The following is a 23708-nucleotide window of genomic DNA, read 5'->3' on the forward strand; positions in this document are numbered from 1 at the left end:
TTCTGCTCTTGGATCGGTATGTATGGTGTGTAGCCTCTTGACAAAATGGGTGCAGACCAAGGTTATTATAGTTTAATTAGTATTTTTTAAATTTGAAATTCATTTTATTTTCAGACTTGATTTACTAGTTTTTATTCAGTTTTAGTTTTAAAGACATTTATATTTTGTTTTTAGTGTTCTAACAATGTGATTGGTATATAATTGAACATATTTAGGGTGTTGTATGGTTTTCAGCTTTTAACACATTAATTGCAAGAACTGACCCATGTGTCTGAGTAATCATTACACATAAATTGTGTTGTTCAACAGCATATGTTCTAAGAGTGTAGAGACAGAAAGTAGCCTATGCATGGGAGGCTAGGAGCCATGTATGTGTTGCAGACGTGCCAACTGGCACGCATTTTCTGTACCATGCACGCAATTTCAGGTCAAAGTATGCTGGTAGAAAAAAAACGACCCTAAAATATGCAAAAGGATTCTAGTTCAAGGCACATTTAGGTGGTGGGACGAAGCCTTACAAACGGTGAAGTTGATCCTCGTTGATGGAGGAGCTGATTACTGTTTTGTATATGACAGTAAACATTCTTATGATGACTATAACATTTGTTGGCACCTTCAATTCTTGCACATTTTCTCATAAGTACAGTACCAGTCAAGTTTGGATACACCTACTCATTCAAGGGTTTTTCTTTATTTTTTACTATTTTCTACATTGTAGAATAATAGTGAAGACATCAGAACTATACAATAACACACATGGAATCATGTAGTAACCAAAAAAAGTGTTAAACAAATATAAATATATTTGAGATTCTTCAAAATAGCCACCCTTTTACCTTGATGACTGCTTTACACACTCTTGGCCTTCTCAACCAGCTTTGAGGTAGTCCCCTAGAATGTATTTCAATTAAAAGGTGTGCCTTCTTAATCAGTTATGATAAGGTAGGGGTGGTATACAGAGGATAGCCTTATTTGGTAAAAGACCAGGTCCATATTATGGCAAGAACAGCTCAAATAAGAAAAGGGAATTGACAGTCCATCATTACTTTTAAGGCATCAAGGTCAGTCAATCTGGAAAATGTCAAGAACTTTCAAGTGCAGTCGCAAAAACCATAGAGGTATGATGACAACTGGCTCTGACAGCTCCAGAGTTCCTCTGGAGATGCGAGAACCTTACAGAAGGAAACGTATCTCTGCAGCACTCCACCAATCAGGCTTTCATGATAAAGTGGCCAGACGGAAGCCACTCCTCAGTAAAAGGCATGACCGCCTGCTTGGAGTTTGCCAAAAGGCACCTAAAGGACTCTCAGACCATGAGAAACAAGATTCTCTGGTCTGATGAAACCAAGATTGAACTCTGGCCTGAATGCCAATCTTCACATCTGTAGAAAACCTGTCACCATCCCTGTGGTAAAGCATGGTGTTGGCAGCATCATGCTGTGGGGATGTTTTTCAGTGGCAGGGATTTAGAGACTAGTCAGGATCAAAGAAAAGATGAAAGGAGCAAAGTACAGAGATCCTTGATGAAAACCTGCTCCAGAATGCTTAGGACCTCAGACTGGGGCGACGGTTCACCTTCCAAATGGACAACGACTCTAAGCAAACAGTGAAGACAACGCAGGAGTGGCTTTGGGACAAGTCTCTGAATGTCCTTGAGTGACCCAGCCTAAGCCCGGACTTGAACCCAATCGAACATCTCTGGAGAGACCTGAAAATAGCTGTGCAGCGACCCTCCCCATCCAACCTGACAGAGCTTGAGAGGATCAGCAGAGAAGAATGGGTGAAACTCTCCAAATACAGGTGTTGCCAAGCTTGTAGAGTCATACACAAGAAGACTTGCTTCAGCAAAGTACTGAGTAAAGGATCTGAATACTTAAATGTAAATGTGATATTTCAGTGTTTTATATTTTTTATAAATGTGCAAAAATGTTAATCTGTTTTTGCTTTGTAATTATATGATAGTGTGTGCGCAGATTTGAGAAAAAAACTGAATTTAATCCATTTTAGAATAAGGCTGTAACGTAACTGGAAAAGTTCAAGGGGGTCTGTTTACTTTTCAAATGCACTGTATGTCAGTACACTCATAATTTAAGCTTTACGAAACTTCTATTCGATCAAATAAACCTCACGTAGCAAATAAGACACTACATTTTTTGTTGATCAAATTCAACACAATATATATTTTGTACACAAAGAAAATCAATCTTCTAAATATTGCTCCCAGCGTTGATCAAAGCTCAGAACACTATTCTTGATCCAACGGAAAAATATTTGCGGCTGCCTCTGCGAACGAGCGGAATCATGAACAGTGGCTTGTTATCCCCCGGATTTGACTTTTGCAGCACATTCACCACTATCTCAAACGGCTAACTACGCCCTCTCGCGTCATAGGCCGAAGGCCTTAGACGAACTACCAGGCATGCATTCGGCTCTGCTGACAGTGTGTTTGCGAGATGCCAGACAAAAGGCAATTTTAAAACCTTCCTGTGACTCCTGCCATGTCTATAGACATCCTCCAAACAAACAACAACTGACTAAGATAATGCGTGCATTACTGGTAAATAGTCGCTTATAGATACTGTATGTCAGTCAGGTGGCTAGCTGCCGGCAGAGTTGTATTGCAGTAAAGTTGACATTAAACTGAGCCTACCTCAGCAGGAGCTAAAAATACACCGAGTAGGCTACTGAGAAAGACTGTGGCGCTCAGTGGTGAGGGCAGGCTGCAATCCATGCAGGAGGAAGCGGAGGAGTTGGAGAGAAAGAGGAAGCAAGCAGAGAGCGGGATGCTTGGTAATAAATGTCTTTAGAGAATTTCATGCCGTAGCAAAATCTTAAGGTCCCAAACTTGGGGTCGGGGGCCCATGTGGGGTCCCCTGAGAATAGTGGTACTAATCTTACCGAACAAGTTAGGAACTTAAGAAAGATATTTTTCAATATGAACATCTTCCATATAGGCCCAGTTGAACAGATATCACGTTTTTGTGTCATCGTTGATGCTACGTGTCAGTGTGAATAATCTCATATTTTCCCACTTTCGGGGTATATTGTTACAATTGTATAGCTAATAGGTTATCTGTTTGTAGATCAGCTGAGGTGAATGAACTTACAGCAGCCAAGGTGATAATGGCTGGGGCTATTTTTTCTTCTTGTTTTTACTGTTCTCCAAATGGCATTTTAGATGTTTTTTTATTTTTTTTATAGAAATGCAGTAAAGTAACTTCAACTACCCCCACCCCCTTCCGGACCTCACTAAAACTCCAACCCTGGTTACGGCCCTGGCGTCATTACGACAAAGGTAGTTAGCTACAGCATTTAGTCAACTAAGCGTGAGCACTTTCCTGCCTGCACATGATTTGATCTCCGCAGTGGTAGTAAGCGCGAGTGCATTGGCGAGCAAAGAAACATGAGAAACATGTGCAGTGTTGCAGTAGTTCAGTGATCGTCGCTGCATGGATGGAAGCCAACATGGCACAGAGAGCTGCTCTGCTAATACCGTCCCTCACAGAAAGTTATTGTAGACGGTTTTAAAGATTAGTCGGCCTATGTTAATCAGTTCTTGATATAGCTTTGTGTCAACAGTAGGCTGCTGATGATGTGATAATAGTCAGTTCACCAATGACGAGGCATGTTGAATGAATGGTAGTTTAGTAGTTAGACCTAACTTGATGGATTAGTTCAGGGACGGAGAAACAAGCTCATATAGACCTAGTTCAGTTGTTATCCCCCACGATGAAATCAGGGAGGGGACTGTTGATCTCTTCGTACGTTAATCACCTGCGATATCTGACAGCACTAGCCCGATTTTCGACTAAACTTGGGCGAAGGATGCATCTTGCCATAGATATCCAGCATGTATTAAATTACTCTGGAAAAAATGATGCTACTCTTCTGTCACCGAATGACCGATCTGCGTGAAAGTTGATATGTGGCGTCTATGGACAAAGGTCTCGACGCAATATTTTCCAGACTAGTACATAAGACAACGTGGCCGCTATTGACCATAAACATTCACGTTGGCGTGGTCTGGCACATCGATGCATATAAATAAGTCGAGGATATTCGTATAGTAACACAATTTGGTACACATTGCAAACACTTTCAAGACTCAACATATGCGAGAACATTCATATCGACCACATGGTGGCACTATAACGGGCATATGTTTATCTCTTGATCTGTTTGACTCGGTGATGAAATTTGGCACATATGCTCAGGGGTGTGAGTCTACCTAACCCAAGCCATATCTCTTTTATAACTACTGGCCTAATTTTGACAAAACTTGGGTGAATGATGCATCTTGCATCATTCGTGGGGGACTACATGTTTACTGTTCCCTTGTTTCATATTCCAAATATCCTACAGAAAGCTAGGCTACTACTACTACTTTGTATGCAATAATTCAATTATTTAGAATTTTCTCCCTTAACAAAATTACATTACATTTTCACTAGACTATCCACATAATTAGAATAATCATTACACTTAAATTTAACCTAAAAAGATGTGAAAGTGTCATTGAGATGACCTCAATTTAATTTAGGAAACTTCTGTGTTGGTTACATCGTTTGATATAATTTAAGACTAGGTTTTGGGAAATAGCGGTCGAAATTTGAACAATTGTTACCCGGAGGTAATCGTTTCGAATGGTCATCCAACTCGGAATACAAACTCGGAAACTCCGGCATCTTGCTTTCTGTTCACTGACGTCATGATTTGACCTTCGAGTTTCCAGTTGTCTTCAAAACACCAAAAAACTCTGTGGTTTATCACAACAAGCATGCTGCCACACAAGTATGCAAGGACCACAGCTCATAAAAAAGTTATCTTCAACATAATGTAAGGGTTTCTTTGTAGTCTCTGTCTGAAGAAAGTCAAGAAAAGGTCAATGGAAAAAAGTCAATGGATGAAATCGAGTGTTGAAGTTGCTATCGATTGGGGAGGACTAGGCTATTCACTGCAGTATTATTACTAATAATTGATCTTTAGCTCTTGGAGTCCCAGGAAAAGCTAGACTAGGCCTACAATAGCTTGTTGTACACCTATTTCTAGCATTTTATTTACTACCAGAGCCTGCTCTTGCTTGCTGAACGTAAAATACAAAAACCAAAAGAACTGGAGCGTATTCATTGTGTCAATTCTTTTGCAAAACGTTTCTTAACCAGAAGCAAACGGAACAAAACGGTGAGGGACCTACCTGAATTTGTCCAATAGAAACTCTCTTTTTGCTTTGTTTTGTTATAAATGGTAAATGGTTTCAGTAATGAATAGGCCCCTGGCTGGGAATTGGGAAGGAGGGAGAGAGGAAGAAGGAGAGACGGAGCGAGATCGATCAAAATATACCATATGAGTAGCCTGCTAATGTACCTTTCTGGACCTTGTAAACTGTCGAATAGACCCGTAACTGATCCAAATGGTTGCATAATCAAGCCTAGCTTGTATGGTACTCCCTGTATATAGCTTCATTCTTGTATTTTATTTTATTCCCCGTGTGTTGCTGTTTTGTGTTACTATTTTGTGTTACTGCATGGTTGCCAAGGGCTCATAAGCAAGCATTTCACAGTAAAGACATCAGTTGTGTTTGGCACATGTGACAGAACATTTGATGCAATCGGCATGAAACGTTCTAAACAGGACGTTTGAGTGGTTTTGATCTTCACTGTAATCAGAGGGATAATATCAATATTATGCATGCCAGTCTCTTGCCCATGAGTAAAGGAGAGACCTACTGCATCACATTTTGTTATTAGAGGAAGCATTACTGTGTTGAAAATTCCAAATGGTTTGCATAGTCAATGTACACACAGACTTAACCCGTCGGCCATGTGTGACGTTTTAAATGCATGTAGTTCTGTCCTTAAGCTGTTATCTATTAATGTTCCTTTTCATGTCATTTTTTTTTGTGTGGACCCCAGGAAGACTAGCTGCTGCAATCGCTACAGCCAATGGGGATCCTATTAAAAAAAATTGCCTACATCCCAGCCCTAGCTAATAATTGTGTATTAGAGAGATTAAAGTAGATGTCACACGTCAAGATTTGATGGATGACCCTATGTGAGCCTATGTGACCGCTATGTGAACCTAAGGGGTTGCCTGTCAGGACATTCTGATGGTTAGGTGGGGGTCTTTGGGTAAGGGTCCAGTTGTCAGGTCAACCGGTAATGATTTATGACCCAAGCCTGATTTATGACCCTATGTAATGATTTATGACCCTATGTCCTGTTGTAGCAGGCATGCCCATATTTGGGCTTCCGGTCAGGACATCCTGGCCGGGGTGGGGGTCTTTGGGGTAAGTGTCAAGTTGTCAATGTCGTAAATCAGAAAAAGATCATGATTTATGACCCTATGTAGTGATTGATGCCCCAATGGTTTGTAGAAGGGGGGCATGCCCATATTTGGGCTTCCGGTCAGGACATCCTGATCCTGGGCTTTTTGGGGTAAGTGACCAGGTGTCATGTCAAACTGTTCCTGGATGTCTAGTGTTGGGGGTTGTTAATGAACATTTCAAAGAGGCTGGCTTTGCAGAAGCCTTATAAAGCCCCAGAACAATTCCTGTTTAAGACTGTACAAGATCTTAAGAATAACCATGGAATTTGGGATCGGTGGCAAAGCGGTGATGACTGTAACAACTGAAGCGGGTCCTCGGTTGGTCCATAGAGCACGGGCCAAGTATCAACCCGCAATATATGATGCTCCAAAAAAACGTTTTTTAAATGTGTATAGAAGCCAAATACCTCCATCAAATGCGCTGAAAGATCAAGTGTTGATGTCTAATGGACAGCTGTGGGGGTATCGGTTTGATTACGTGGCCTGTAGAGTGACCCTCTATACGGTCGCTGAAGGAGAAGAATATACAGACCAGACTGTAGGCTTGGACTATGGTGTTGAAGACTGGTCGGTTTTTCGCAAGGTTGTGTGTCCTGAACTGCGCCTTATCACCAAGGGGTATAGTGTGTTCACGGGGCACGAGACCCGTTGGGAAGGTACCCCTGACTCCTCAGGACGAATATTTCACAGGGTGAAAATACAAAGACAGAATGGACGTCCCTGCGGCTGCGTGGAGTTCTATATCGGCACCCAGGAAATCCGAAACCAAAACCTTCGGGAGGGGGGCCATACTGGGGATACCAGACTGCGTCTGCTTATTCCTTTTAAAAGTTGGGATGTACTGGAATTGAACATGTTGAAGGCGTTGGATGATCTCTTTGTACAGAGCCAACAGAGGCAGAGCCTTGTGCATTTAAAGAAGTGCATAATATATACGAATCTTGAAGATTACGTTTCAAAAGAGCCTCAAGAAGATACAACTTCAGAAGAAAACTAAGTACGGGGAGTCTTTAACCACGCCCAGATACCCAAAGGCGGGGTTCTACAATAAAAGCAAAAGCAGCCGGTTCTTCATTACATCATAGACCATGGATATCCCTACCTTCTACGAGGACTCCGCTACGTCATGGGGCCCCGAAACTAAGGACTCAATGCCTCGCAGCCCTACACTCTACTCACCCCTGGCAAGACCCGCGACACCCCCTACATGTACCCAGCCTGAGGATGTGTTTGATGGGGTGGTCAGTACTATTTTTGTGGATACCATCAAGGCCTCTGTAGCTACACTTTTAGACTTGGTGATTGGCGACTATATAAGAGAAAAATGCATCGGCTGTGAGATCAATCATCCCAGCCAGCGTCGTCATCCTTGCCTATACGACCCTCCGAGATACTACTTTTTCAATCATTTTGAGGAGCTGGTGAAAAGACTCTGGTCCCGCAGGTTTATACCATCGCTGGTCAGCGCCCTGGACTCTATGGGTCTTGTGCCGTCTATCCCTAGAGTTTACGGGGTAACCGAGGCCTTCCTACATGAACTGAAGGAGGCAATTTTCATCCACGAGAAACTCAAAGAAATCCGACACACCCTGGTGACCGACAACAAATACCGGGAAGCTGTGGTGGCTGATGTGGTGCTTTTCTGGCTCAATAAATCCCAAGAGACCTAGTGACATTTTGTTATTTAGAGCTATGGGTAACTATGTGTCTACGATGTTGGAGCGAATAAATACATTTTTTCTTTTGAGAGACCTTACAAATGTTATGCATCAGATTATTGAAAATAAAGTGAATAATGTATCGTTCTACACGACACACAATACCTGGGCTAATGTCGAGCGTTTGTTGAAAATGGAACAAATCATGAATCATGTACGACATACGGGTGGGAGTTTGCAATGGACACAAATGGTATCAAGAATTGTTGATGAGTCTGAAGAGCTAGAAGTAACTTTGGCTAAGATTTTGCATTATTTGTTTGAACCCCCATTTAATGTGAACGTGTATCATATTTGTTGTTTATATACTTATATATCCGACGTGTGTGTTTTAAAAATTCAGCGACACAAACCTGTAAATCTAAACCATATATACAGGGTGTTGCATGATGTGATTGTTGAGAAAACTGGGACTTGTATCTTGCAACAAATCATGAATTGGTTGTATACGTAATACTTGGTGTTAAAAAAATAAAAATTCTCAAACTGAAATGTTGTCGTTATTTGAAAGTGGCTCATTAACGTTATTGTCCCTCAGAGAGGCAAGAAGGATGGCTGAACAGCTGTTGAAAAACATTTATTATAATCCCGCTAACCCCGGGTCTTATGGTGGTAAAGAGCGTTTACAGAGAGCAATAGCCGAAGAAACAGGTAGCCTGTTAAGCGATGCTAAAGTGAGTGAGTGGTTATCAGAGCAGGATGCCTATACTCTCCATAAATCTGTAAGAAAACATTTTCCAAGAAATAGAGTTTTTTCTACGCATCCCTTATCCCAATTTCAGGCGGATCTATGCGACATGCAGGCCCTTGCCGATAAAAATGATGGAAATCGCTACATGCTAACGGTTATAGATATTTTCTCTAAAGTAGCCTTTGTAAGGGTTTTAAAAAATAAGAGCGGGGCCGAGGTAACCCGGGCCTTTGACTCGATCTTGAAGGCAGGAGGAGCACCCAATAAAGTGCAGACTGATGGCGGAAAAGAATTCTTCAATAAAACATTTCAGAAGCTGATGAATAAGTATAAAATAATACATTTTGCTACAGGCTCGGATTTGAAAGCTTCGGTTGTGGAACGCTTTAATAGGACTTTGAAGGAGCGGATGTGGAGATATTTTACAGCTCACAACACACACCGATATCTCGATATAGTTCAGGATTTAGTAACGGGTTACAATAACAATTATCATAAGAGTATAAGGATGAAGCCGTCGGAGGTGTCTTCTGAAAACTCTTTTCAAGTCTTTAAAAATCTGTATGGTTTGTTCCCCGTTCGCCGTAAGAAAAAAATTAACTTTAAATTCAACGTGGGTGACTTGGTGCGTATATCTAAATTGAGGGGTGTTTTCGACAAAAAATACGAACAAGGCTTTAGCTCTGAGTTGTTTACCGTTACAGAATGTCTGCCACGCATACCCTCTGTCTACAAATTACAAGATTATGACGGGGAGCTTATAGAGGGATCTTTTTATGAAAAGGAATTACAGAAGGTCCAGTTGGGTAAAGACAAAGTCTTTCACGTGGAGGAGATTCTAGATCAGAAGAGAGAAAAGGGTAAAAAATGGTTGCTGGTCCGCTGGAAAAACTGGCCCCAAAAGTTCAACAGTTGGGTATTGGAGCATGATGTGGTGGAGGCAACGGGGATTAACTTAAACCCACAGTCCTGATAACTAGCTCCTCATTCTCGTGTACACACGAGTGCATCATGGAACACAGCGGCTTCTACCTGACTCTCCCCAGTAATGCGTCTGCACATATATATCGTAATAATCAGAGTTTGAATTATACAACCAATTTTCCAAAGCCTATAGAGTTATCCGAGGCTTGGGAAGTAGGTCTCAGCGAGATTACATACCCCCATAGTTGGTATAATATCAAAGATAAGGACCGTGATTTTTATTGCAAAAAGTTATCGGAACCTGCGAAACTTATTAAGCTTAAAAAAGGTTTCTATAGAACCGTCGACAGGATCGTCTCAGAGTTGAATGAACACCTAACCCTAAACAAGATGGAAATATTCCTATTCTACAATCCAATCCATAAAAGGATACAAATCTCAGGGCCTGCTAACGGGGGTATAAAGACCAGCGGTAATTTATCCTACATGTTGGGGATGGGTCCCAATAAATGGACGTATGTGAAAGATAAATTATTCCCATTCCCTGCGGATATCCATGCAGGCTTTTACAACATATTTGTGTATACCGACATCATAACCTATCAAAGGGTCGGAGACACATGTGTGCCCCTCCTGAGAACAGTTCATATAGACGGAAAGGATGGGGACATCGTCACTGTCAATTATGACAAGCCGCACTACGTACCCGTCAGCAAGAAATATATTGAAAACATTCTGGTTGAGCTTAAAACGGATCAGAACGAAAACATTGAATTTACTTATGGTAAAACGATTGTAAAACTACACTTTAGACCCACCAAAACCTCTCTACATATATAATATTTGGTATTATATTTATAAACATAATACCAAATAAAAGGGTTATGGAGCACCCTCAGCTCGACCCCAACCGTTATGTTTCATACTATGTGGATCAAGTTGGTAATGGACTACCAGGATATCATGGAGCACCGACAATGTATGGTGCGGGGATAGGGGGTATATTTCGTAACCTCTTTAGGATGGTTTTACCGTTTATGAAGAGAGGCTTCAGCATAGCCAAACCACACTTAAAATCTGCGGCTAAAAATATAGTAAGTGAGGTTGTAGCAAATGCTATGACCCGCAGAGCGTCACCAGAGGTGGAGCATCAAGAAGGCTCGGGTCTTATGATATTGTCTCGAAGGCCAAAAAAGAGACCCCCAGGTTTAAGACGCAGGCCTGCACCTAAAAAGCGGAGGTTAACTGTTAAAAGAACCTCAGTAAGTCAAAGACGTGGTAAAGTGAGGAGGTCTGGCCCAAAAAGAATACTAGGAAGTATTTTCTAAAAGAATAAGTGACATGGCTCTTTTACACCGAATGTCCTCTGAAGCTATAAAGACAGAACTCGATCTTTTCACGGCACCGTTGACGCAGCATTCAATAGACAGGTCCAGTTATGTGGAGATAGCCCCCCTCTCGGCTATTACAGATAACGGGCCTATCGAATTTTTCATACCCGGCCACGGTGACAACTATCTGGACCTCAACAACACCTTGGTGCATTTACGTCTAAAAGTGACCAAAAGAGATGGGTCTAATATTGCAGGCGATGCCAAAGTGAGTCTCATTAATTACCCCTTGGCCACCATCTTCTCCCAAGTGGATGTGACTTTGGGTGAACGCCTAATCAGTCAAAGCAGCGCCACATACCCATATAGAGCCATCATGGAGTGTTTGCTAAACTACTCCGAAGACACTCTCAAAACACAATTTAGCGCCGGGTTGTTTAGCAAGGATACTGCAGGAGTCTCTATGGAATCGACAGACCCTTCCACCGGGGCGAACAAAGGCCTGGCGGCACGCGCTCGCTACTGCGCCGAATCTCGAGAGTTTCATTTGCTAGGCCCTATACACTCTGACATTTTCTTTCAAGAACGGTTGTTCTTAAATTCTGTTGATTTAAGATTAAAATTAACCAGGGCCAAGGATGAGTTTTGCCTGATGTCTCCCCAAGACGGGGATTTTAGTTTGAAAGTGTTGGGGGCCACCCTTTTTATTAAAAAAGTGTCTGTATCTCCGGCAGTACGCCTGGGTCACTCACATGCTTTGATGAAAGGAAATGCCCTTTACCCTCTCCAAAGAATTACCATGAAAACCTTTAGCATACCTGTGGGCAGTAGAATCTGCAGTCAAGAAAACCTATTTCTAGGCCCTTTACCTAGATATGTGGTTATAGGTCTGGTTGATCACGCCTCTAATACGGGGAGTTTAGATAAAAAACCCTTTAATTTTCAACACTTCAATGCAGAGTATGTAGCTCTCTGTCAGGACGGACGTCAGGTTCCTGCTAAGGCTTTCCAACCCCAATTTAACAACAACATATCTGTGCGAGAATTTTACAATCTATTCCTGGCCACAGGGAGGCATCTAAAAGATCTCTCTTTGCCTATTGACAGAAATGATTTTGCAGAGGGTTACACTTTGTATGCTTTCAATTTATCACCTGATGATGACACCTCAGGAAATCTGTCTGTGATGTCCCAAGGTAACCTCAGGCTGGAAATGCGTTTCCGTACACCTTTAACCTGTACAGTTAGCATGATTGTTTACGCATGCTCTGATTCAATCTTGGAAGTGAATGCCCGAAGACAGGTCTTAGTGGATTATTATTAAGGACCTTTGAGCAAAGACATGAATACCCAAGAGTTGGAAGGGCTCATGAGCCGCTTGATTGGAAAACAATTTTGTGGAGTGATGGCCTGTGATGAATTACCTATTGAGATATGGCCTGAGAGGCCTGCAATGTTTATTGTCAATACCCATCCTAAACACATGCCTGGTGAACATTGGCTAGCTATGACATTAGAACAGGAAGGTGGAAGAAAAATCTCAACTTTTTTTGATTCCTATGGCTTTCCCCCCTGTTTTTCACATTTCCCTAAATCTATTAAAGATTTTTTGACCCTAAACGGTTCAAAGATCTACTACAGCATCAAACAAGTGCAAGATAACCTTTCCACTACATGCGGTCACCACTGTGTATTTTACCTGTGCCAAAGAGCCCGGGGAGTTTCTTTTGAAGATGTTATGTTTCTTTATAAGGATGATTTAAGAAGTAATGATAACTTTGTATCTTGTTTTGTTAGAAAATATCAAAAGTGTTCAAATGTGTGTCGTTTAAGAACGCGTAATCAAGGCGTATGCTCACGTCATATGTTTCAAGAATGCCACAAATGTTAAATTGCTTATTTTTCAAATAAAACATTTTATTGAATTTAATCATGGTCATTCAAAAGTCATTTTCAAAAGTCTAACCACGCCGAGAGATCGGGATTAGGAAAAGGTCCTGAGACGTTCATGGGAGTAAATGAGTTAGCATCATCGCTTTCATAGGGGGGCGGTGTCGTTGGGGCATCTTTAGGGGTGCTGTATCTCGTTGAAGGCTTTTGTTTTAAAGCTTGAATCTGTTGACGAAGCTTATGGTTGGGTACACCCGAGAGGGGAATGTTCAGGATTGCCAGGGCCTTAAGAAACTGACGCCAGCCGGGAGGCCTTCGGTCATCAGCAACCTTGTGGGCAGCCGTGGTACTTTTAAGTAAGTCCACCATATGGGAACCCCTAACAACAGCGCCCTGAAGTATAAACTCTCCAGAATCGTTCCAAGCAGCTAATCCCTTTGAGTCTTTTATCTTGTTCATAATGTATTTAACATTCTTCCGGTTACGTAAAGGCACATGTGTCAGTAGGTCATGCATAACTTTATCTTCAAAAGGCATTTGAGCTTCACCAGACATAGGATCTTCACTAGGTAAGATCGCCGGTACAGGCCTTACCGGGTCCTGGCTATCGTTAGGTTCGACATCTGTTAAAGGGTCCGGTAGGGAAAGTGTTAAATGGTTGGTCTCTCTCTCCCCTTGCTTTACCAGAGTCAAATATCTTTGCATTAGGTTTGTGTATTTTTGGATCTTATCATAAGGGTTCAATCCTTTTCGGTTCAAAACATCCTTCATGGCCGTATCCAAATCATTTTCAGCTGTTTGTCTGATATTTTCAGGACCCTGCATTTGATTTTTAAGTCTATCCAACTCTTGTTGTGGCACCAAGTACATTTTAGTGGCCATCACACCGCGTGTTCAACCCCCACGTCTGGCCGCAATAAGGCTGGTGATGAAGGGCACAGCTATGCTGAGTAAAGGTATAAGAAAACCTCCAGACTGTTGTATACTATGTCTTTTCTTTTGAAGACTGGCCCTTTTATTGGCAAAGAGTTTGATCGCGGTCTTTTGTCTCTTTAATTTTTTCAATTGGTTCAGGGTGAGTGGAATGCGTCCTTTGAGAAGATTCAAAGCAATCTCACATAAGGCTAATATGAGATCTGAAGAACAACTACCCAAGATGGCCTTCCGTCCTTTAGCTGTAGACCCAACTAGCCTTGTCAAGAGGGGCAGGTTTCTTTTTAAACGCAGAGACATAGCGTTTACTTTTTAGGAAGGTATGCAGCAGGCCGCTCCCACGGAAACAGACCTGTACGTAGCCTAAGGTGTTCTGGAGTATTTGCTTTTAAATCCACGATTAAATAAGAAAATGGCTCTTTGGTAGCGTCCTCATAGCTCTCCATAAAGTATGATTTCCTTCCAGGGTACATCTGCTGAGCTAGAGTGCTAATTTGCAGTTTGTCTCTAGGATTTTTAAACAATACCATGTAGTTGGCATTCAAGCTAATGGTACGGCTATTTTTACCTTGGTGAAACACATTCTGGACCAAGTAAAGCACGGACAGGTTTCTATGATGAGTATATTGGGTAAAAGCTCTTGCAATTTCTGGATGTTCGCTACCAGCAAATAGCATATCGTCCAAAACAAGCAGATTGTGTATATGTGGGGGGAGAAGTTGATCATCAGACAGAGAATCGGGTATTCCTTCAACAAACTTGATTTTTATTGTCTTCAATAATTCATCATACAGAGGTTGGTAACAGGAATAACACCATACAATATTGTCAGGCTTTTGAGATAACACATGTTCAGAATTCTCTAAAATACTTTTTACAAAAAAAGTTTTACCACTGTTTGATGGGCCTGCAATTAAGGCCGAAAAGGGCAGTTTTAAACGGGGGTCAAAATCCTCGACAGCCGTCATTATATCTTAAGCTTTAAGACACACTGGGGCTTGTAGCCTAAGTCAGTAGCCAAAGGGCAATGTGGTACCGTCAGGCAATAGCCGTCTCTTGTCATAGACTACCCTGAATCTTTTAGTGAGTGGGGCGTTTCTTAGATGGAACCCCTTTTTATCCCTCACTATTTTGTTGTAGGAGGTCAAAATCTCCAAGTCACTATTCTTGTCATTTACGAACCCGTCGACCAAACGCGTGATTGATTCCAAGTTTACACGCGGGGCATTTTCGTAGTTTTGAGTCACGCCTTTGGCTTTCAACACCACGTGATTGTCTTTAGTCCTAAAAGCATAGCTTTTGGGCCCACATGAGGACCATTCTGTGATATGGTCACCCTCGGCGAGTTCACTAGTTAAACCCCCAAGATAGTTGCTAAGTGGGGGGTTCCAATCCCCCGGCTTGCTTACATAGACCACAGAGTCTGTGTCGTGGTAAAGAACCCGCCGCTGAAGCTGTTCCATGAGGGTGTACAGTTCAAGTCGGGCATAGGCTGTGGTAAATGCTGCAAGAAACACATTTACATTACCTGGGGGTAGAACCCACTTTGGGTTGCGACGCCATTGCACCAAGGCAATGTCTTGACTCAAGAATGAAAAATGTGAAATTTCGTATTGGTCCGAAAAAACAAATTCCAAAAATTCTTCCGGGTCTTTAATGATCGAAGTTGTTAGCATATTGCTTCTCTGCGCTAACTTCCCCCAAAGGGAGTTCAAGTACAATTTCGAAACATTTCTTTTGGTTTTGTTGACCTGTATTCTGTCAGGGTCAAGAAGTATGCCTTCTCTGTCATGGTAGTCTTGAATGTACTTCTCTTTACTTTCTTGATCTGTGACCGATGCTGGATAGCCTGAAGCCATCTGCTTGCATCTCAAGAAGGTCTTGATGTACTCTTTAAAAAGTGTGTCTGATTTCCTGGAAAAGTTCCACACTTCAAAGATTTTGGCCACACGATACCCCTTCTCCAAAGCCTTAGAGAATTCAGCGGTGACCCAGACACCTGTCAGGGCTCTTTCTTGATCTGAGTGATCACATGGGTTTTCCTGGTTGTTGTTTTCACAGCATGTGCGACAAAGGGGAAAGAAAAGTTTTCCTTTAGACCCCTTGTAAGGCAGCACAGGTATAAACAGACCCCTAGGAGGGTAGACAGTCGCTTTGATTAAACCAAAATAATTTTGGGGTTCGTCAAAGTCGCTGTGAATAATTTCAGGATGCCCTATAGGATAGCATGAGGAACTCATTACATGAGGATATAGGGATGTAAAATCTACATAGCCTATTGTCTCGTCGGGTTGAGCTACATAACGCAATGTCAAAGCATTGGTCCTGCCTCCAAACAAGGCCTGTCTCGGTTCCAGGGGCTCTGGAGGGTCATATTGGGTAAGGAAGGCCTGAACATGAGGATCCGCCTTTTTCAGGGCTGTCCATTCGTGTTCCCACAAAACCACAACTTTTAACCCGTATGTAGCCTTTAAAGAATTCAGTTTGTCTTGAAACTCTTGGTACATTTCCCCAAAAGTCTTTTGGGTTAGGACACACATGGCCTGGGGGACAAAGCATAATTTACAACCGTGGAAGAAACAACCGTTGTACTCATACACTGTCTCAACACCGTCAATCTGTGTGTATCCATCTACATGGTAAGGCCCAAAAGCCTTCTCCCCCCGATTCAAAGCATGTTGGATAAAAACATTTTTATCCTGGGCTAGGTACTCCAACCATTGAATGGAGCCACTAGAGTAGGCCTTGAATTGTCGTCGGTAGTTGTCTGGCGATGGGATCGCTATAGATGCTGGAGTTAGATAGTGTGTACGATAGGTTTTCATGCACGCGGATGCAATAGTTGTACAGCTCCAGGGGTCAATGCCTGCATCTTTGATTACCTCTTCTCTGAATCTGAAGGCATCCTTCACGTAGTATAACCACGTCATTGTCACAGTATGATTCCATCTCTTTATGAAAATCAAAAGTTCCATGTCTTACTGTCTCGTACCACGTCATGAATTTCTCACGCTCTTTGGTAGACATTTGATCACAACCGTACATTTCGGGGGCTGGATAAGCTCCTATATAATGTAGATTCTCCTCAGATGTGAAGAAGTGGGGGAAATAGCCTTTGACCGAGTTTTCAAAACCCAAGGCCTCTGGCATTTGAGCCAATCTCATGGGTAAGAAGCTTAAGCTGTCAATGTATCTCTGTTTGAAGGCGTGGTCAACAAAACATAAGATTTTACTCCCTTGAGCAATGACACTGGGCGCCACGCCTTGCTGTATCAAAGGGTTCAGAAGCAGATAGGAGTCATAGGCTCGCGCATTGTGAGCTATAAACGTGAAGTTTCTGTACTGGGCCTTTCTAAAATGTTTTAGAAAGAGTCGGGCGCAATCGGGCCCCTCGGCCGACCACTTTTCACCGGTGAAAGTCATGGTAGATACAAAAATAGGCAAGTGAACCCCTGATTGCTGATTTGTCTCAAAATCATAAAAAACATATTTCTCTGTATGTTCATCTTCAGCCAAGGGCTGAATGTAACACTCATGTGTTACTTCTTGAACAACTTCTGCGTCTCTGCTTTTCAAGGGCCCTTTACAGATTGGGCAATGTATGATTCCACAAACATGGGGTTTAGGGCTGTCTATTTTAAGGTTGTAATTGCAATGACATTTTGGACATTTCTTGTTAATGTCACAAATGCTTACAGATTTACAGGCCTTGGGGTGCCATGTTTCAGTTTTGTGTTTTTCGTAACAGTAGGCCGAACGACATGTGCGGTGACAATCCTCACAGGGTGTCAAGTTTAGCGGTTGCATAGGGCAATGTTTATCCAGACATACTGAACAGTTATAACGGCACGAGTGCCCCCCCTTGCGGGTGTAGCCGGTATGACAGGCTGGACAGACATATGGGGCGCCTAAAAATGCTGTGATGTTAGTTACGGCATAGTAATGCTCATTTTGCACATAAAAGTACATAGTCTTAGGGTGTGGCTCTTGTATATTTTGGAACTTCAAGAGAGCGTCATTAGCCCTGCTGTGGTACAAAACCACAATCTTGATATTCAGAAAGTTTTCAAATTTGCCTATGTCTGAGAAAGCCACAGCCTCCTGTATACCTAAACCCACAGCCTTTTGTAGCTCTTGAGCTTTCTGTAACGCTTCGCGCTCTGTACATCCTGGGCTGAGTAAGTGGGCCAAACCTATGGCAAAGCATAGCTTATTACCATGATTGTGAACGATTATGAGGTAGGCCTTTTTATTGCTTATGATTTCGGACTGCATCAGGCTATCGAGTTTACGTCTCTGCCCGCCGCCCCCTTGTGGTGGCCGGACTAATTGTACTACAAGTTCGAGGGTCCTATCTGCTAGCACGTTTAAATTTGACTGAACAAGGCGTTCTAGCAGGTTAACAAATTGTTCAAGATCTGCTTCACCCCTATTTAAAATAAGCGACACACGGCTCTGCAGACTGTCTCCAAAAATTTCCAACTGTAAGGTATCCCTTGGTTGGCTATAAGCTCTAACTCTATCTACCAGTTCATTCAAAGTGTCCATAAGCATTACGTAAAACACAGCATATTCCCGAATCTGACCCCCCCATGCGAAATTGAAAAACTGTCGAACCTCAATATTGTGGAATTTATTTCGATACAAAACATGTTCACTGTGATCAAGACCATCCCCATCCTGATTTGCTAGACAATTGTCCAACTGTTCAAAAACATCGTATTGGGTTTCAGACTCTTCAGACATGGGTGTTAAAGGCTGGCTTAGAGGTGTAGGTGGTGCAGAATTAAACCTAGGGCTTTCGTTCTGTACATTGTGATCAAGACCTTCCCGCTCCAGATTTGATAGACATTTGTTCAGCTGTTCAAAAACATCGTATTGGGTTTCCTCTTCGAACAAGGGTGTTAAAGGATGGCTTAGAGGTGTAGGGGGTGCAGAATTAAACCTTGGGCTCTCGTTCATCTGGGTAATTAAAGATATGATTGATTCGGGTATCTGTGATAACCTGTTTTCATCTGCAGACCCTGACTCATTCATACGTGTAATAATTTCAATGAGTTCGGAGGGAATCTGGGATAATAGGTTTTCATCTATAGCCCCTATGTCAATTAGCCCAGAATCATTCATATGGTTAATTATATCTTGGAGCTCTGTAGGGATTTCCGCTAAGAGGGTTTCAATTGTCTCGCTTAGGTCTATAGGGGGCGCCATTTCTCTACTTAAGGATGTGTGTGCTTGTGTTTTTTTTACATATGTGTTTTTTAACGGAGGTATTTGCTTGTTTTAACCCTACTGTTGTTTAACATGCGGGGAAGCTCTCTACGCCAGAATGACACATCCTGATTGTATTGATGTTCGAATAGAATACCCATACGACGTTGAAGTAAAGCCTTTCGTGATTTTAAACCCTGTGTAAAAGCCTTGAAAAGCACGGCTTGGTCTATTTCACAAGAGGCTGTTGCCCCACCAGAATTGGCCGCTTCAATAAGGTTGGCCACTTCACAGAACATCAAATCGTCTACCTCAGAAATGTCATTTAAAACTTTGAAATCATCAGGCTTGGCTGCTCTGGTGACTGGGGTCTTTGGCGCCTCCTCGGGATCTAGATGTGTAGCTTCTTGGATGTCTTTATAAGCCGGCGAGGAGTCTGCATTAAAAATAATACATACAGAAAAATAGGTTATTAACCCTAAAATATGTTTGATAAAAATGTAAAATACATTTCAGATATAAGCCTATATATTAACAATACATTAATTGAATACCTCGGCTTTTTTGAAGAGGGCTGTTCTGAAGAAGCTCTGAGAACTCGGGAACATGTCTTTGGGCAACCCTAATTATAGCATCTGCCTGGTCTGTAGCTTGTGAGCCTGAAATTTAAAAAAAAACAGCATTAGTCCATGTTTAAACATATTCAGGCATAAAAATAAAATATATATATATAAATGATAATTGATTCATACCTTGTCCTTGTAACGCTGTCTCGTGAATACCCTCCCAGTAGTATTGTTCGGGTGAAGCGGACCTGTGGATCTGGGCCCTGATTGTCCGTTGGTGTTTAATAGGGGGCGTCCAACGGTCCTGGGTCAGGGGAGTTGACAGGCCGTTTAAAGTCTCTGTTTGCGGCTTGTGTGTAAATACATCCTGGGAGTAGGGCACAATTGTCTCGTAGGCATATCCTTCACAGAAACCGTGTAGACTCCCTATGGCACCCGTTCTAGGATGTATTTCCGCTGTAAACACATAAAATAACTTTTAATATAAGATGCCGACACTTTTTGTTTTTAAGGTATAAATATTCTTACGGAATTCTTGAATCTTACTTACTACAATTCAGGGTCGGCGTTGGGATGTAAACAATTTGTTCCGGAGACCCTACGGCCGGTTCGAGTTCAGTTATATCTCGGAGAATCTGAGTGAAGGTTTGAGAATCTAAAAAAACATTAGATAATATTAAAGCTCTAATCATTTTAGCTAATATTGACATTTTATACGTTAAGAATCCGGGCCCTAAGGCCTGTTTAATATTTCTATAACATACAACGTTTTCAAACAATTCCCAAGAACAAACAAATCTAATATATAGCATATGTAAATATTTATTTCAAGAACTAACCTTGAGAAATATCCATGAGGAGGGTTTTTACCAGATTATCTTTTTTAACGGGGTCCGTCCGATAACTATTCCTGGGGGAATGCTGTAGGGTAAATGCGCGAAAACGAAGCTAACAGGGGGACCTGTTTTGCTTAGCTTTTGTAGCCGTATGACTCGCGTGGTGTCGTATTTTTTCGCGCTAAAACCGCATCAAAGTTATCTTTGAAGCCTAAGGCATGTGGTTCAAACACCAGCCATTTGGTTCAAACATAGGGTATTGGGGGGTGTCTAAACATTAGGTATCTTTTTTTGATATTCTAAAATCTCCGGGGGCTAGCATCTAGATGCTGGGGTGGGGAGGTCTCGACAGCGCTGGGCTGAATGACTTTTAGGCATCTGTTTTGCCAGATAGTGTAAACCTTGGTTTCAAACGACCCCCATGCATAGAGAGCCTTGAGCGCAGATGCAAGGGTATTTTTTTTAACAAACACCTCGCCCCCTTTTTCTGTTTTTGAAACACACACACACACACACACACAGCCACTACATCATACGCACGCCCATACGCGCGCACATTGCGCAAGTTTTTTTTCTCAGGGACAGACTGCGCTAAGAGTGAACAAACGCGAGAGTTCATAACGTGGTGAGATTCTGCTTTTAAAACCATTTATTTCATTCAAAATATTTAGTACATACATTTTATAGCGTTACATTCTTAAGGTATTTTACGAAGCCTTTCTTACAGATCCAGGGATCTGATGCAACCACCCCCCATTGTCAGTGTCCAGTTGGTCATCAAAATGCCGGGATCTCTTGCCAGGCTCATCAACACTTGGTAAGTTTTCACTCCAGGGGTACATCCTACGTCGGGCCTTTTGGTCCTGGCTATGTCTCAAGAAAAGCCGAGGCCAGCGCCTTAACTGTTCGCGATTTTTGAAGAGAATGTCCAGCTTATTCATAAGTGTTATGAAAATTGGATAATCCACCCATTTAAAACTAAACACAGGAATAAAAAAGTTGACATCTTTGCATGCTCTGGATGCTACTGGAGAATTGACAGACTTTGTAGCATTACCCGCATCATAAACTTCACAGGCTAAAATTGTCACTTTGTTGTCAGGGTTATAGTCCATTGAAGCAATTCTTAGAGCCTTGAGATCACTGCGTCCGAAGACCTGTTCTTCCAACGCATAGCCTGGCACAGCTGTGCCACTCAGGACCTGTTCAATTTTACAAAGAGCCAGCCTGATGTTTAGCCATTCTCTCATGCCCAGAGCAGGAGAAAAACTCCCAGGTTTTGCCTGATAAACGGGTTTGGGGCCACTGGCGTTGAAGATCTTTACCGTAGAATCCTCCGGCTGGAATATGTAAGACATGTGGCCCTCACTCGTACCCAAAAATCCTTTAAAACATTCTGGAGCTTCACACAGAACTTCCTCAATGCTTTGTTCACTGGGTTCATGACAAGCCGAGCATAACATACCATAAATTGACATATGTGTCATTTTTGTTTAATATTCAGGGGGTTTATCTTGTACAATCTTAAACATGCATTGTTTTGGGGCTTTATAAGGCTTCTGCAAAGCCAGCCTCTTTGAAATGTTCATTAACAACCCCCAACACTAGACATCCAGGAACAGTTTGACATGACACCTGGTCACTTACTTACCCCAAAAAGCCCAGGATCAGGATGTCCTGACCGGAAGCCCAAATATGGGCATGCCCCCCTTTCTACAAACCATTGGGGCATCAATCACTACATAGGGTCATAAATCATGATCTTTTTTTGATTTACGACATTGACAGCTTGACACTTACCCCAAAGACCCCCACCCCGGCTAGGATGTCCTGACCGGAAGCCCAAATATGGGCATGCCTGCTACAACAGGACATAGGGTCATAAATCATTACATAGGGTCATAAATCAGGCTTGGGTCATAAATCATTACCGGTTGACCTGACAACTGGACCCTTACCCAAAGACCCCCACCTAACCATCAGGGGGGTCATAAATCATTACATAGGGTCATAAATCAGGCTTGGGTCATAAATCATTACCGGTTGACCTGACAACTGGACCCTTACCCAACCAGCCCCCACCCCTGCCAGGATGTCCTGACAGGCAGCCCCTTAGGTTCACATAGCGGTCACATAGGCTCACATAGGGTCATCCATCAAATCTTGACGTGTGACATCTACTTTAATCTCTCTTGTATTCACCTGATAACAGTAATACATTCCTCATTGTACTGTGTTGCAACCACAGTAGAATATTGTTATTGTCTAAAAATGGGGGCCTACGGGACTGTTTTACTAGCACAGACTGGAATATGTTCCGGGATTCCTCCGATGGCATTGAGGAGTACACCACAGTACACCACAGTCATTGGCTTCATCAATAAGTGCATCGATGACGTCGTCCCCACAGTGACCGTAGGAACATACCCCAACCATAAGCCATGGATTACAGGCAACATCTCCATCGAGCTAAAGGCTAGAGCTGCTGCTTTCATGGAACGGGACTCAAACCCGGAAGCTTATAAGAAATCCCGCTATGTTCTCCGACGAACCATCAAACAGGCAAAGCTTCAATACAGGACTAAGATCGAATTGTACTACACCGACTCTGACGCTCGTCGGACGTGGCAGGGCTTGCAAACCATTACAGACTACAAAGTGAAGCACAACCGAGAGCTGCCCAGTGACATGAGCCTGCCAGACGAGCTAAACTACTTCTATGCTCGCTTCGAGGCAAATATGAGAGCAGTATGAGAGCACCAGCTGTTCCGGAAGACTGTGTGATCACGCTCTCCATAGCCGATGTGAAAAATACCTATTTAAACAGGTCAACATTCACAAAGCCACAGGGCCAGACGGATTACCAGGACGTGTACTGCGAGCATGCGCGAGCATGCGCTGACCAACTGGCAAGTGTCTTCACTGACATTGACATTTTCAACCTCTCCCTGTCAGTCTGTAATACCAACATATTTTAAGCAGACCACCATAGTGCCTGTGCCCAAGAACATTAAGGTAACCTGCCTAAATGACTACCGACCCGTAGCACTCACGTCTGTAGCCATGAAGTGCTTTGAAAGGCTGGTCATGGCTCACATCAACACCATTATCCCGGAAACCCTAGTCCCACTCCAATTTGCATACCACCCAACAGATCCACAGATGATGCAATCTCTATTGCACTCCACACTGCCCTTTCCCACATGGACAAAAGGAACACCTATGTGTGAATGCTATTCATTGACTACAGCTCAGCGTTCAACACCATAGTGCCCTCAAAGCTC

The 23708-nt window shown here is 42.5% G+C and overlaps 1 protein-coding gene across 1 annotated transcript; it reads right to left on the reverse strand.

Annotated features, from left to right (window-relative positions):
* Nucleotides 1-18475: 18475 nt before the first annotated feature.
* Nucleotides 18476-20443, reverse strand: LOC129863250 (uncharacterized). The gene is made up of 5 exons (XM_055935157.1): nucleotides 20428-20443; nucleotides 20191-20243; nucleotides 19775-20063; nucleotides 19577-19681; nucleotides 18476-19458 (listed from the first exon to the last, which is right to left on the reverse strand). The coding sequence occupies exons 1-5, from the start codon at nucleotides 20441-20443 to the stop codon at nucleotides 19073-19075; spliced, it is 849 nt and encodes a 282-aa protein (XP_055791132.1). The 3' UTR covers nucleotides 18476-19072.
* Between the last annotated feature and the right edge of the window lie 3265 nt (nucleotides 20444-23708).

Source organism: Salvelinus fontinalis, chromosome 10, assembly GCF_029448725.1.
Source record: "Salvelinus fontinalis isolate EN_2023a chromosome 10, ASM2944872v1, whole genome shotgun sequence".
Lineage (NCBI taxonomy): Eukaryota > Metazoa > Chordata > Actinopteri > Salmoniformes > Salmonidae > Salvelinus > Salvelinus fontinalis.

Bases quoted from the DNA above. Each gene is read 5' to 3' on its own strand.
- LOC129863250 (XM_055935157.1), bottom strand. The intron at 20,064-20,190 runs GTAGGGTCTCCG...TTATATTAAAAG, and splicing joins TAACTGAACTCGAACCGGCC to TTATTTTATGTGTTTACAGC. The intron at 19,682-19,774 runs GTATGAATCAAT...TTTAAATTTCAG, and splicing joins GACAGCGTTACAAGGACAAG to GCTCACAAGCTACAGACCAG.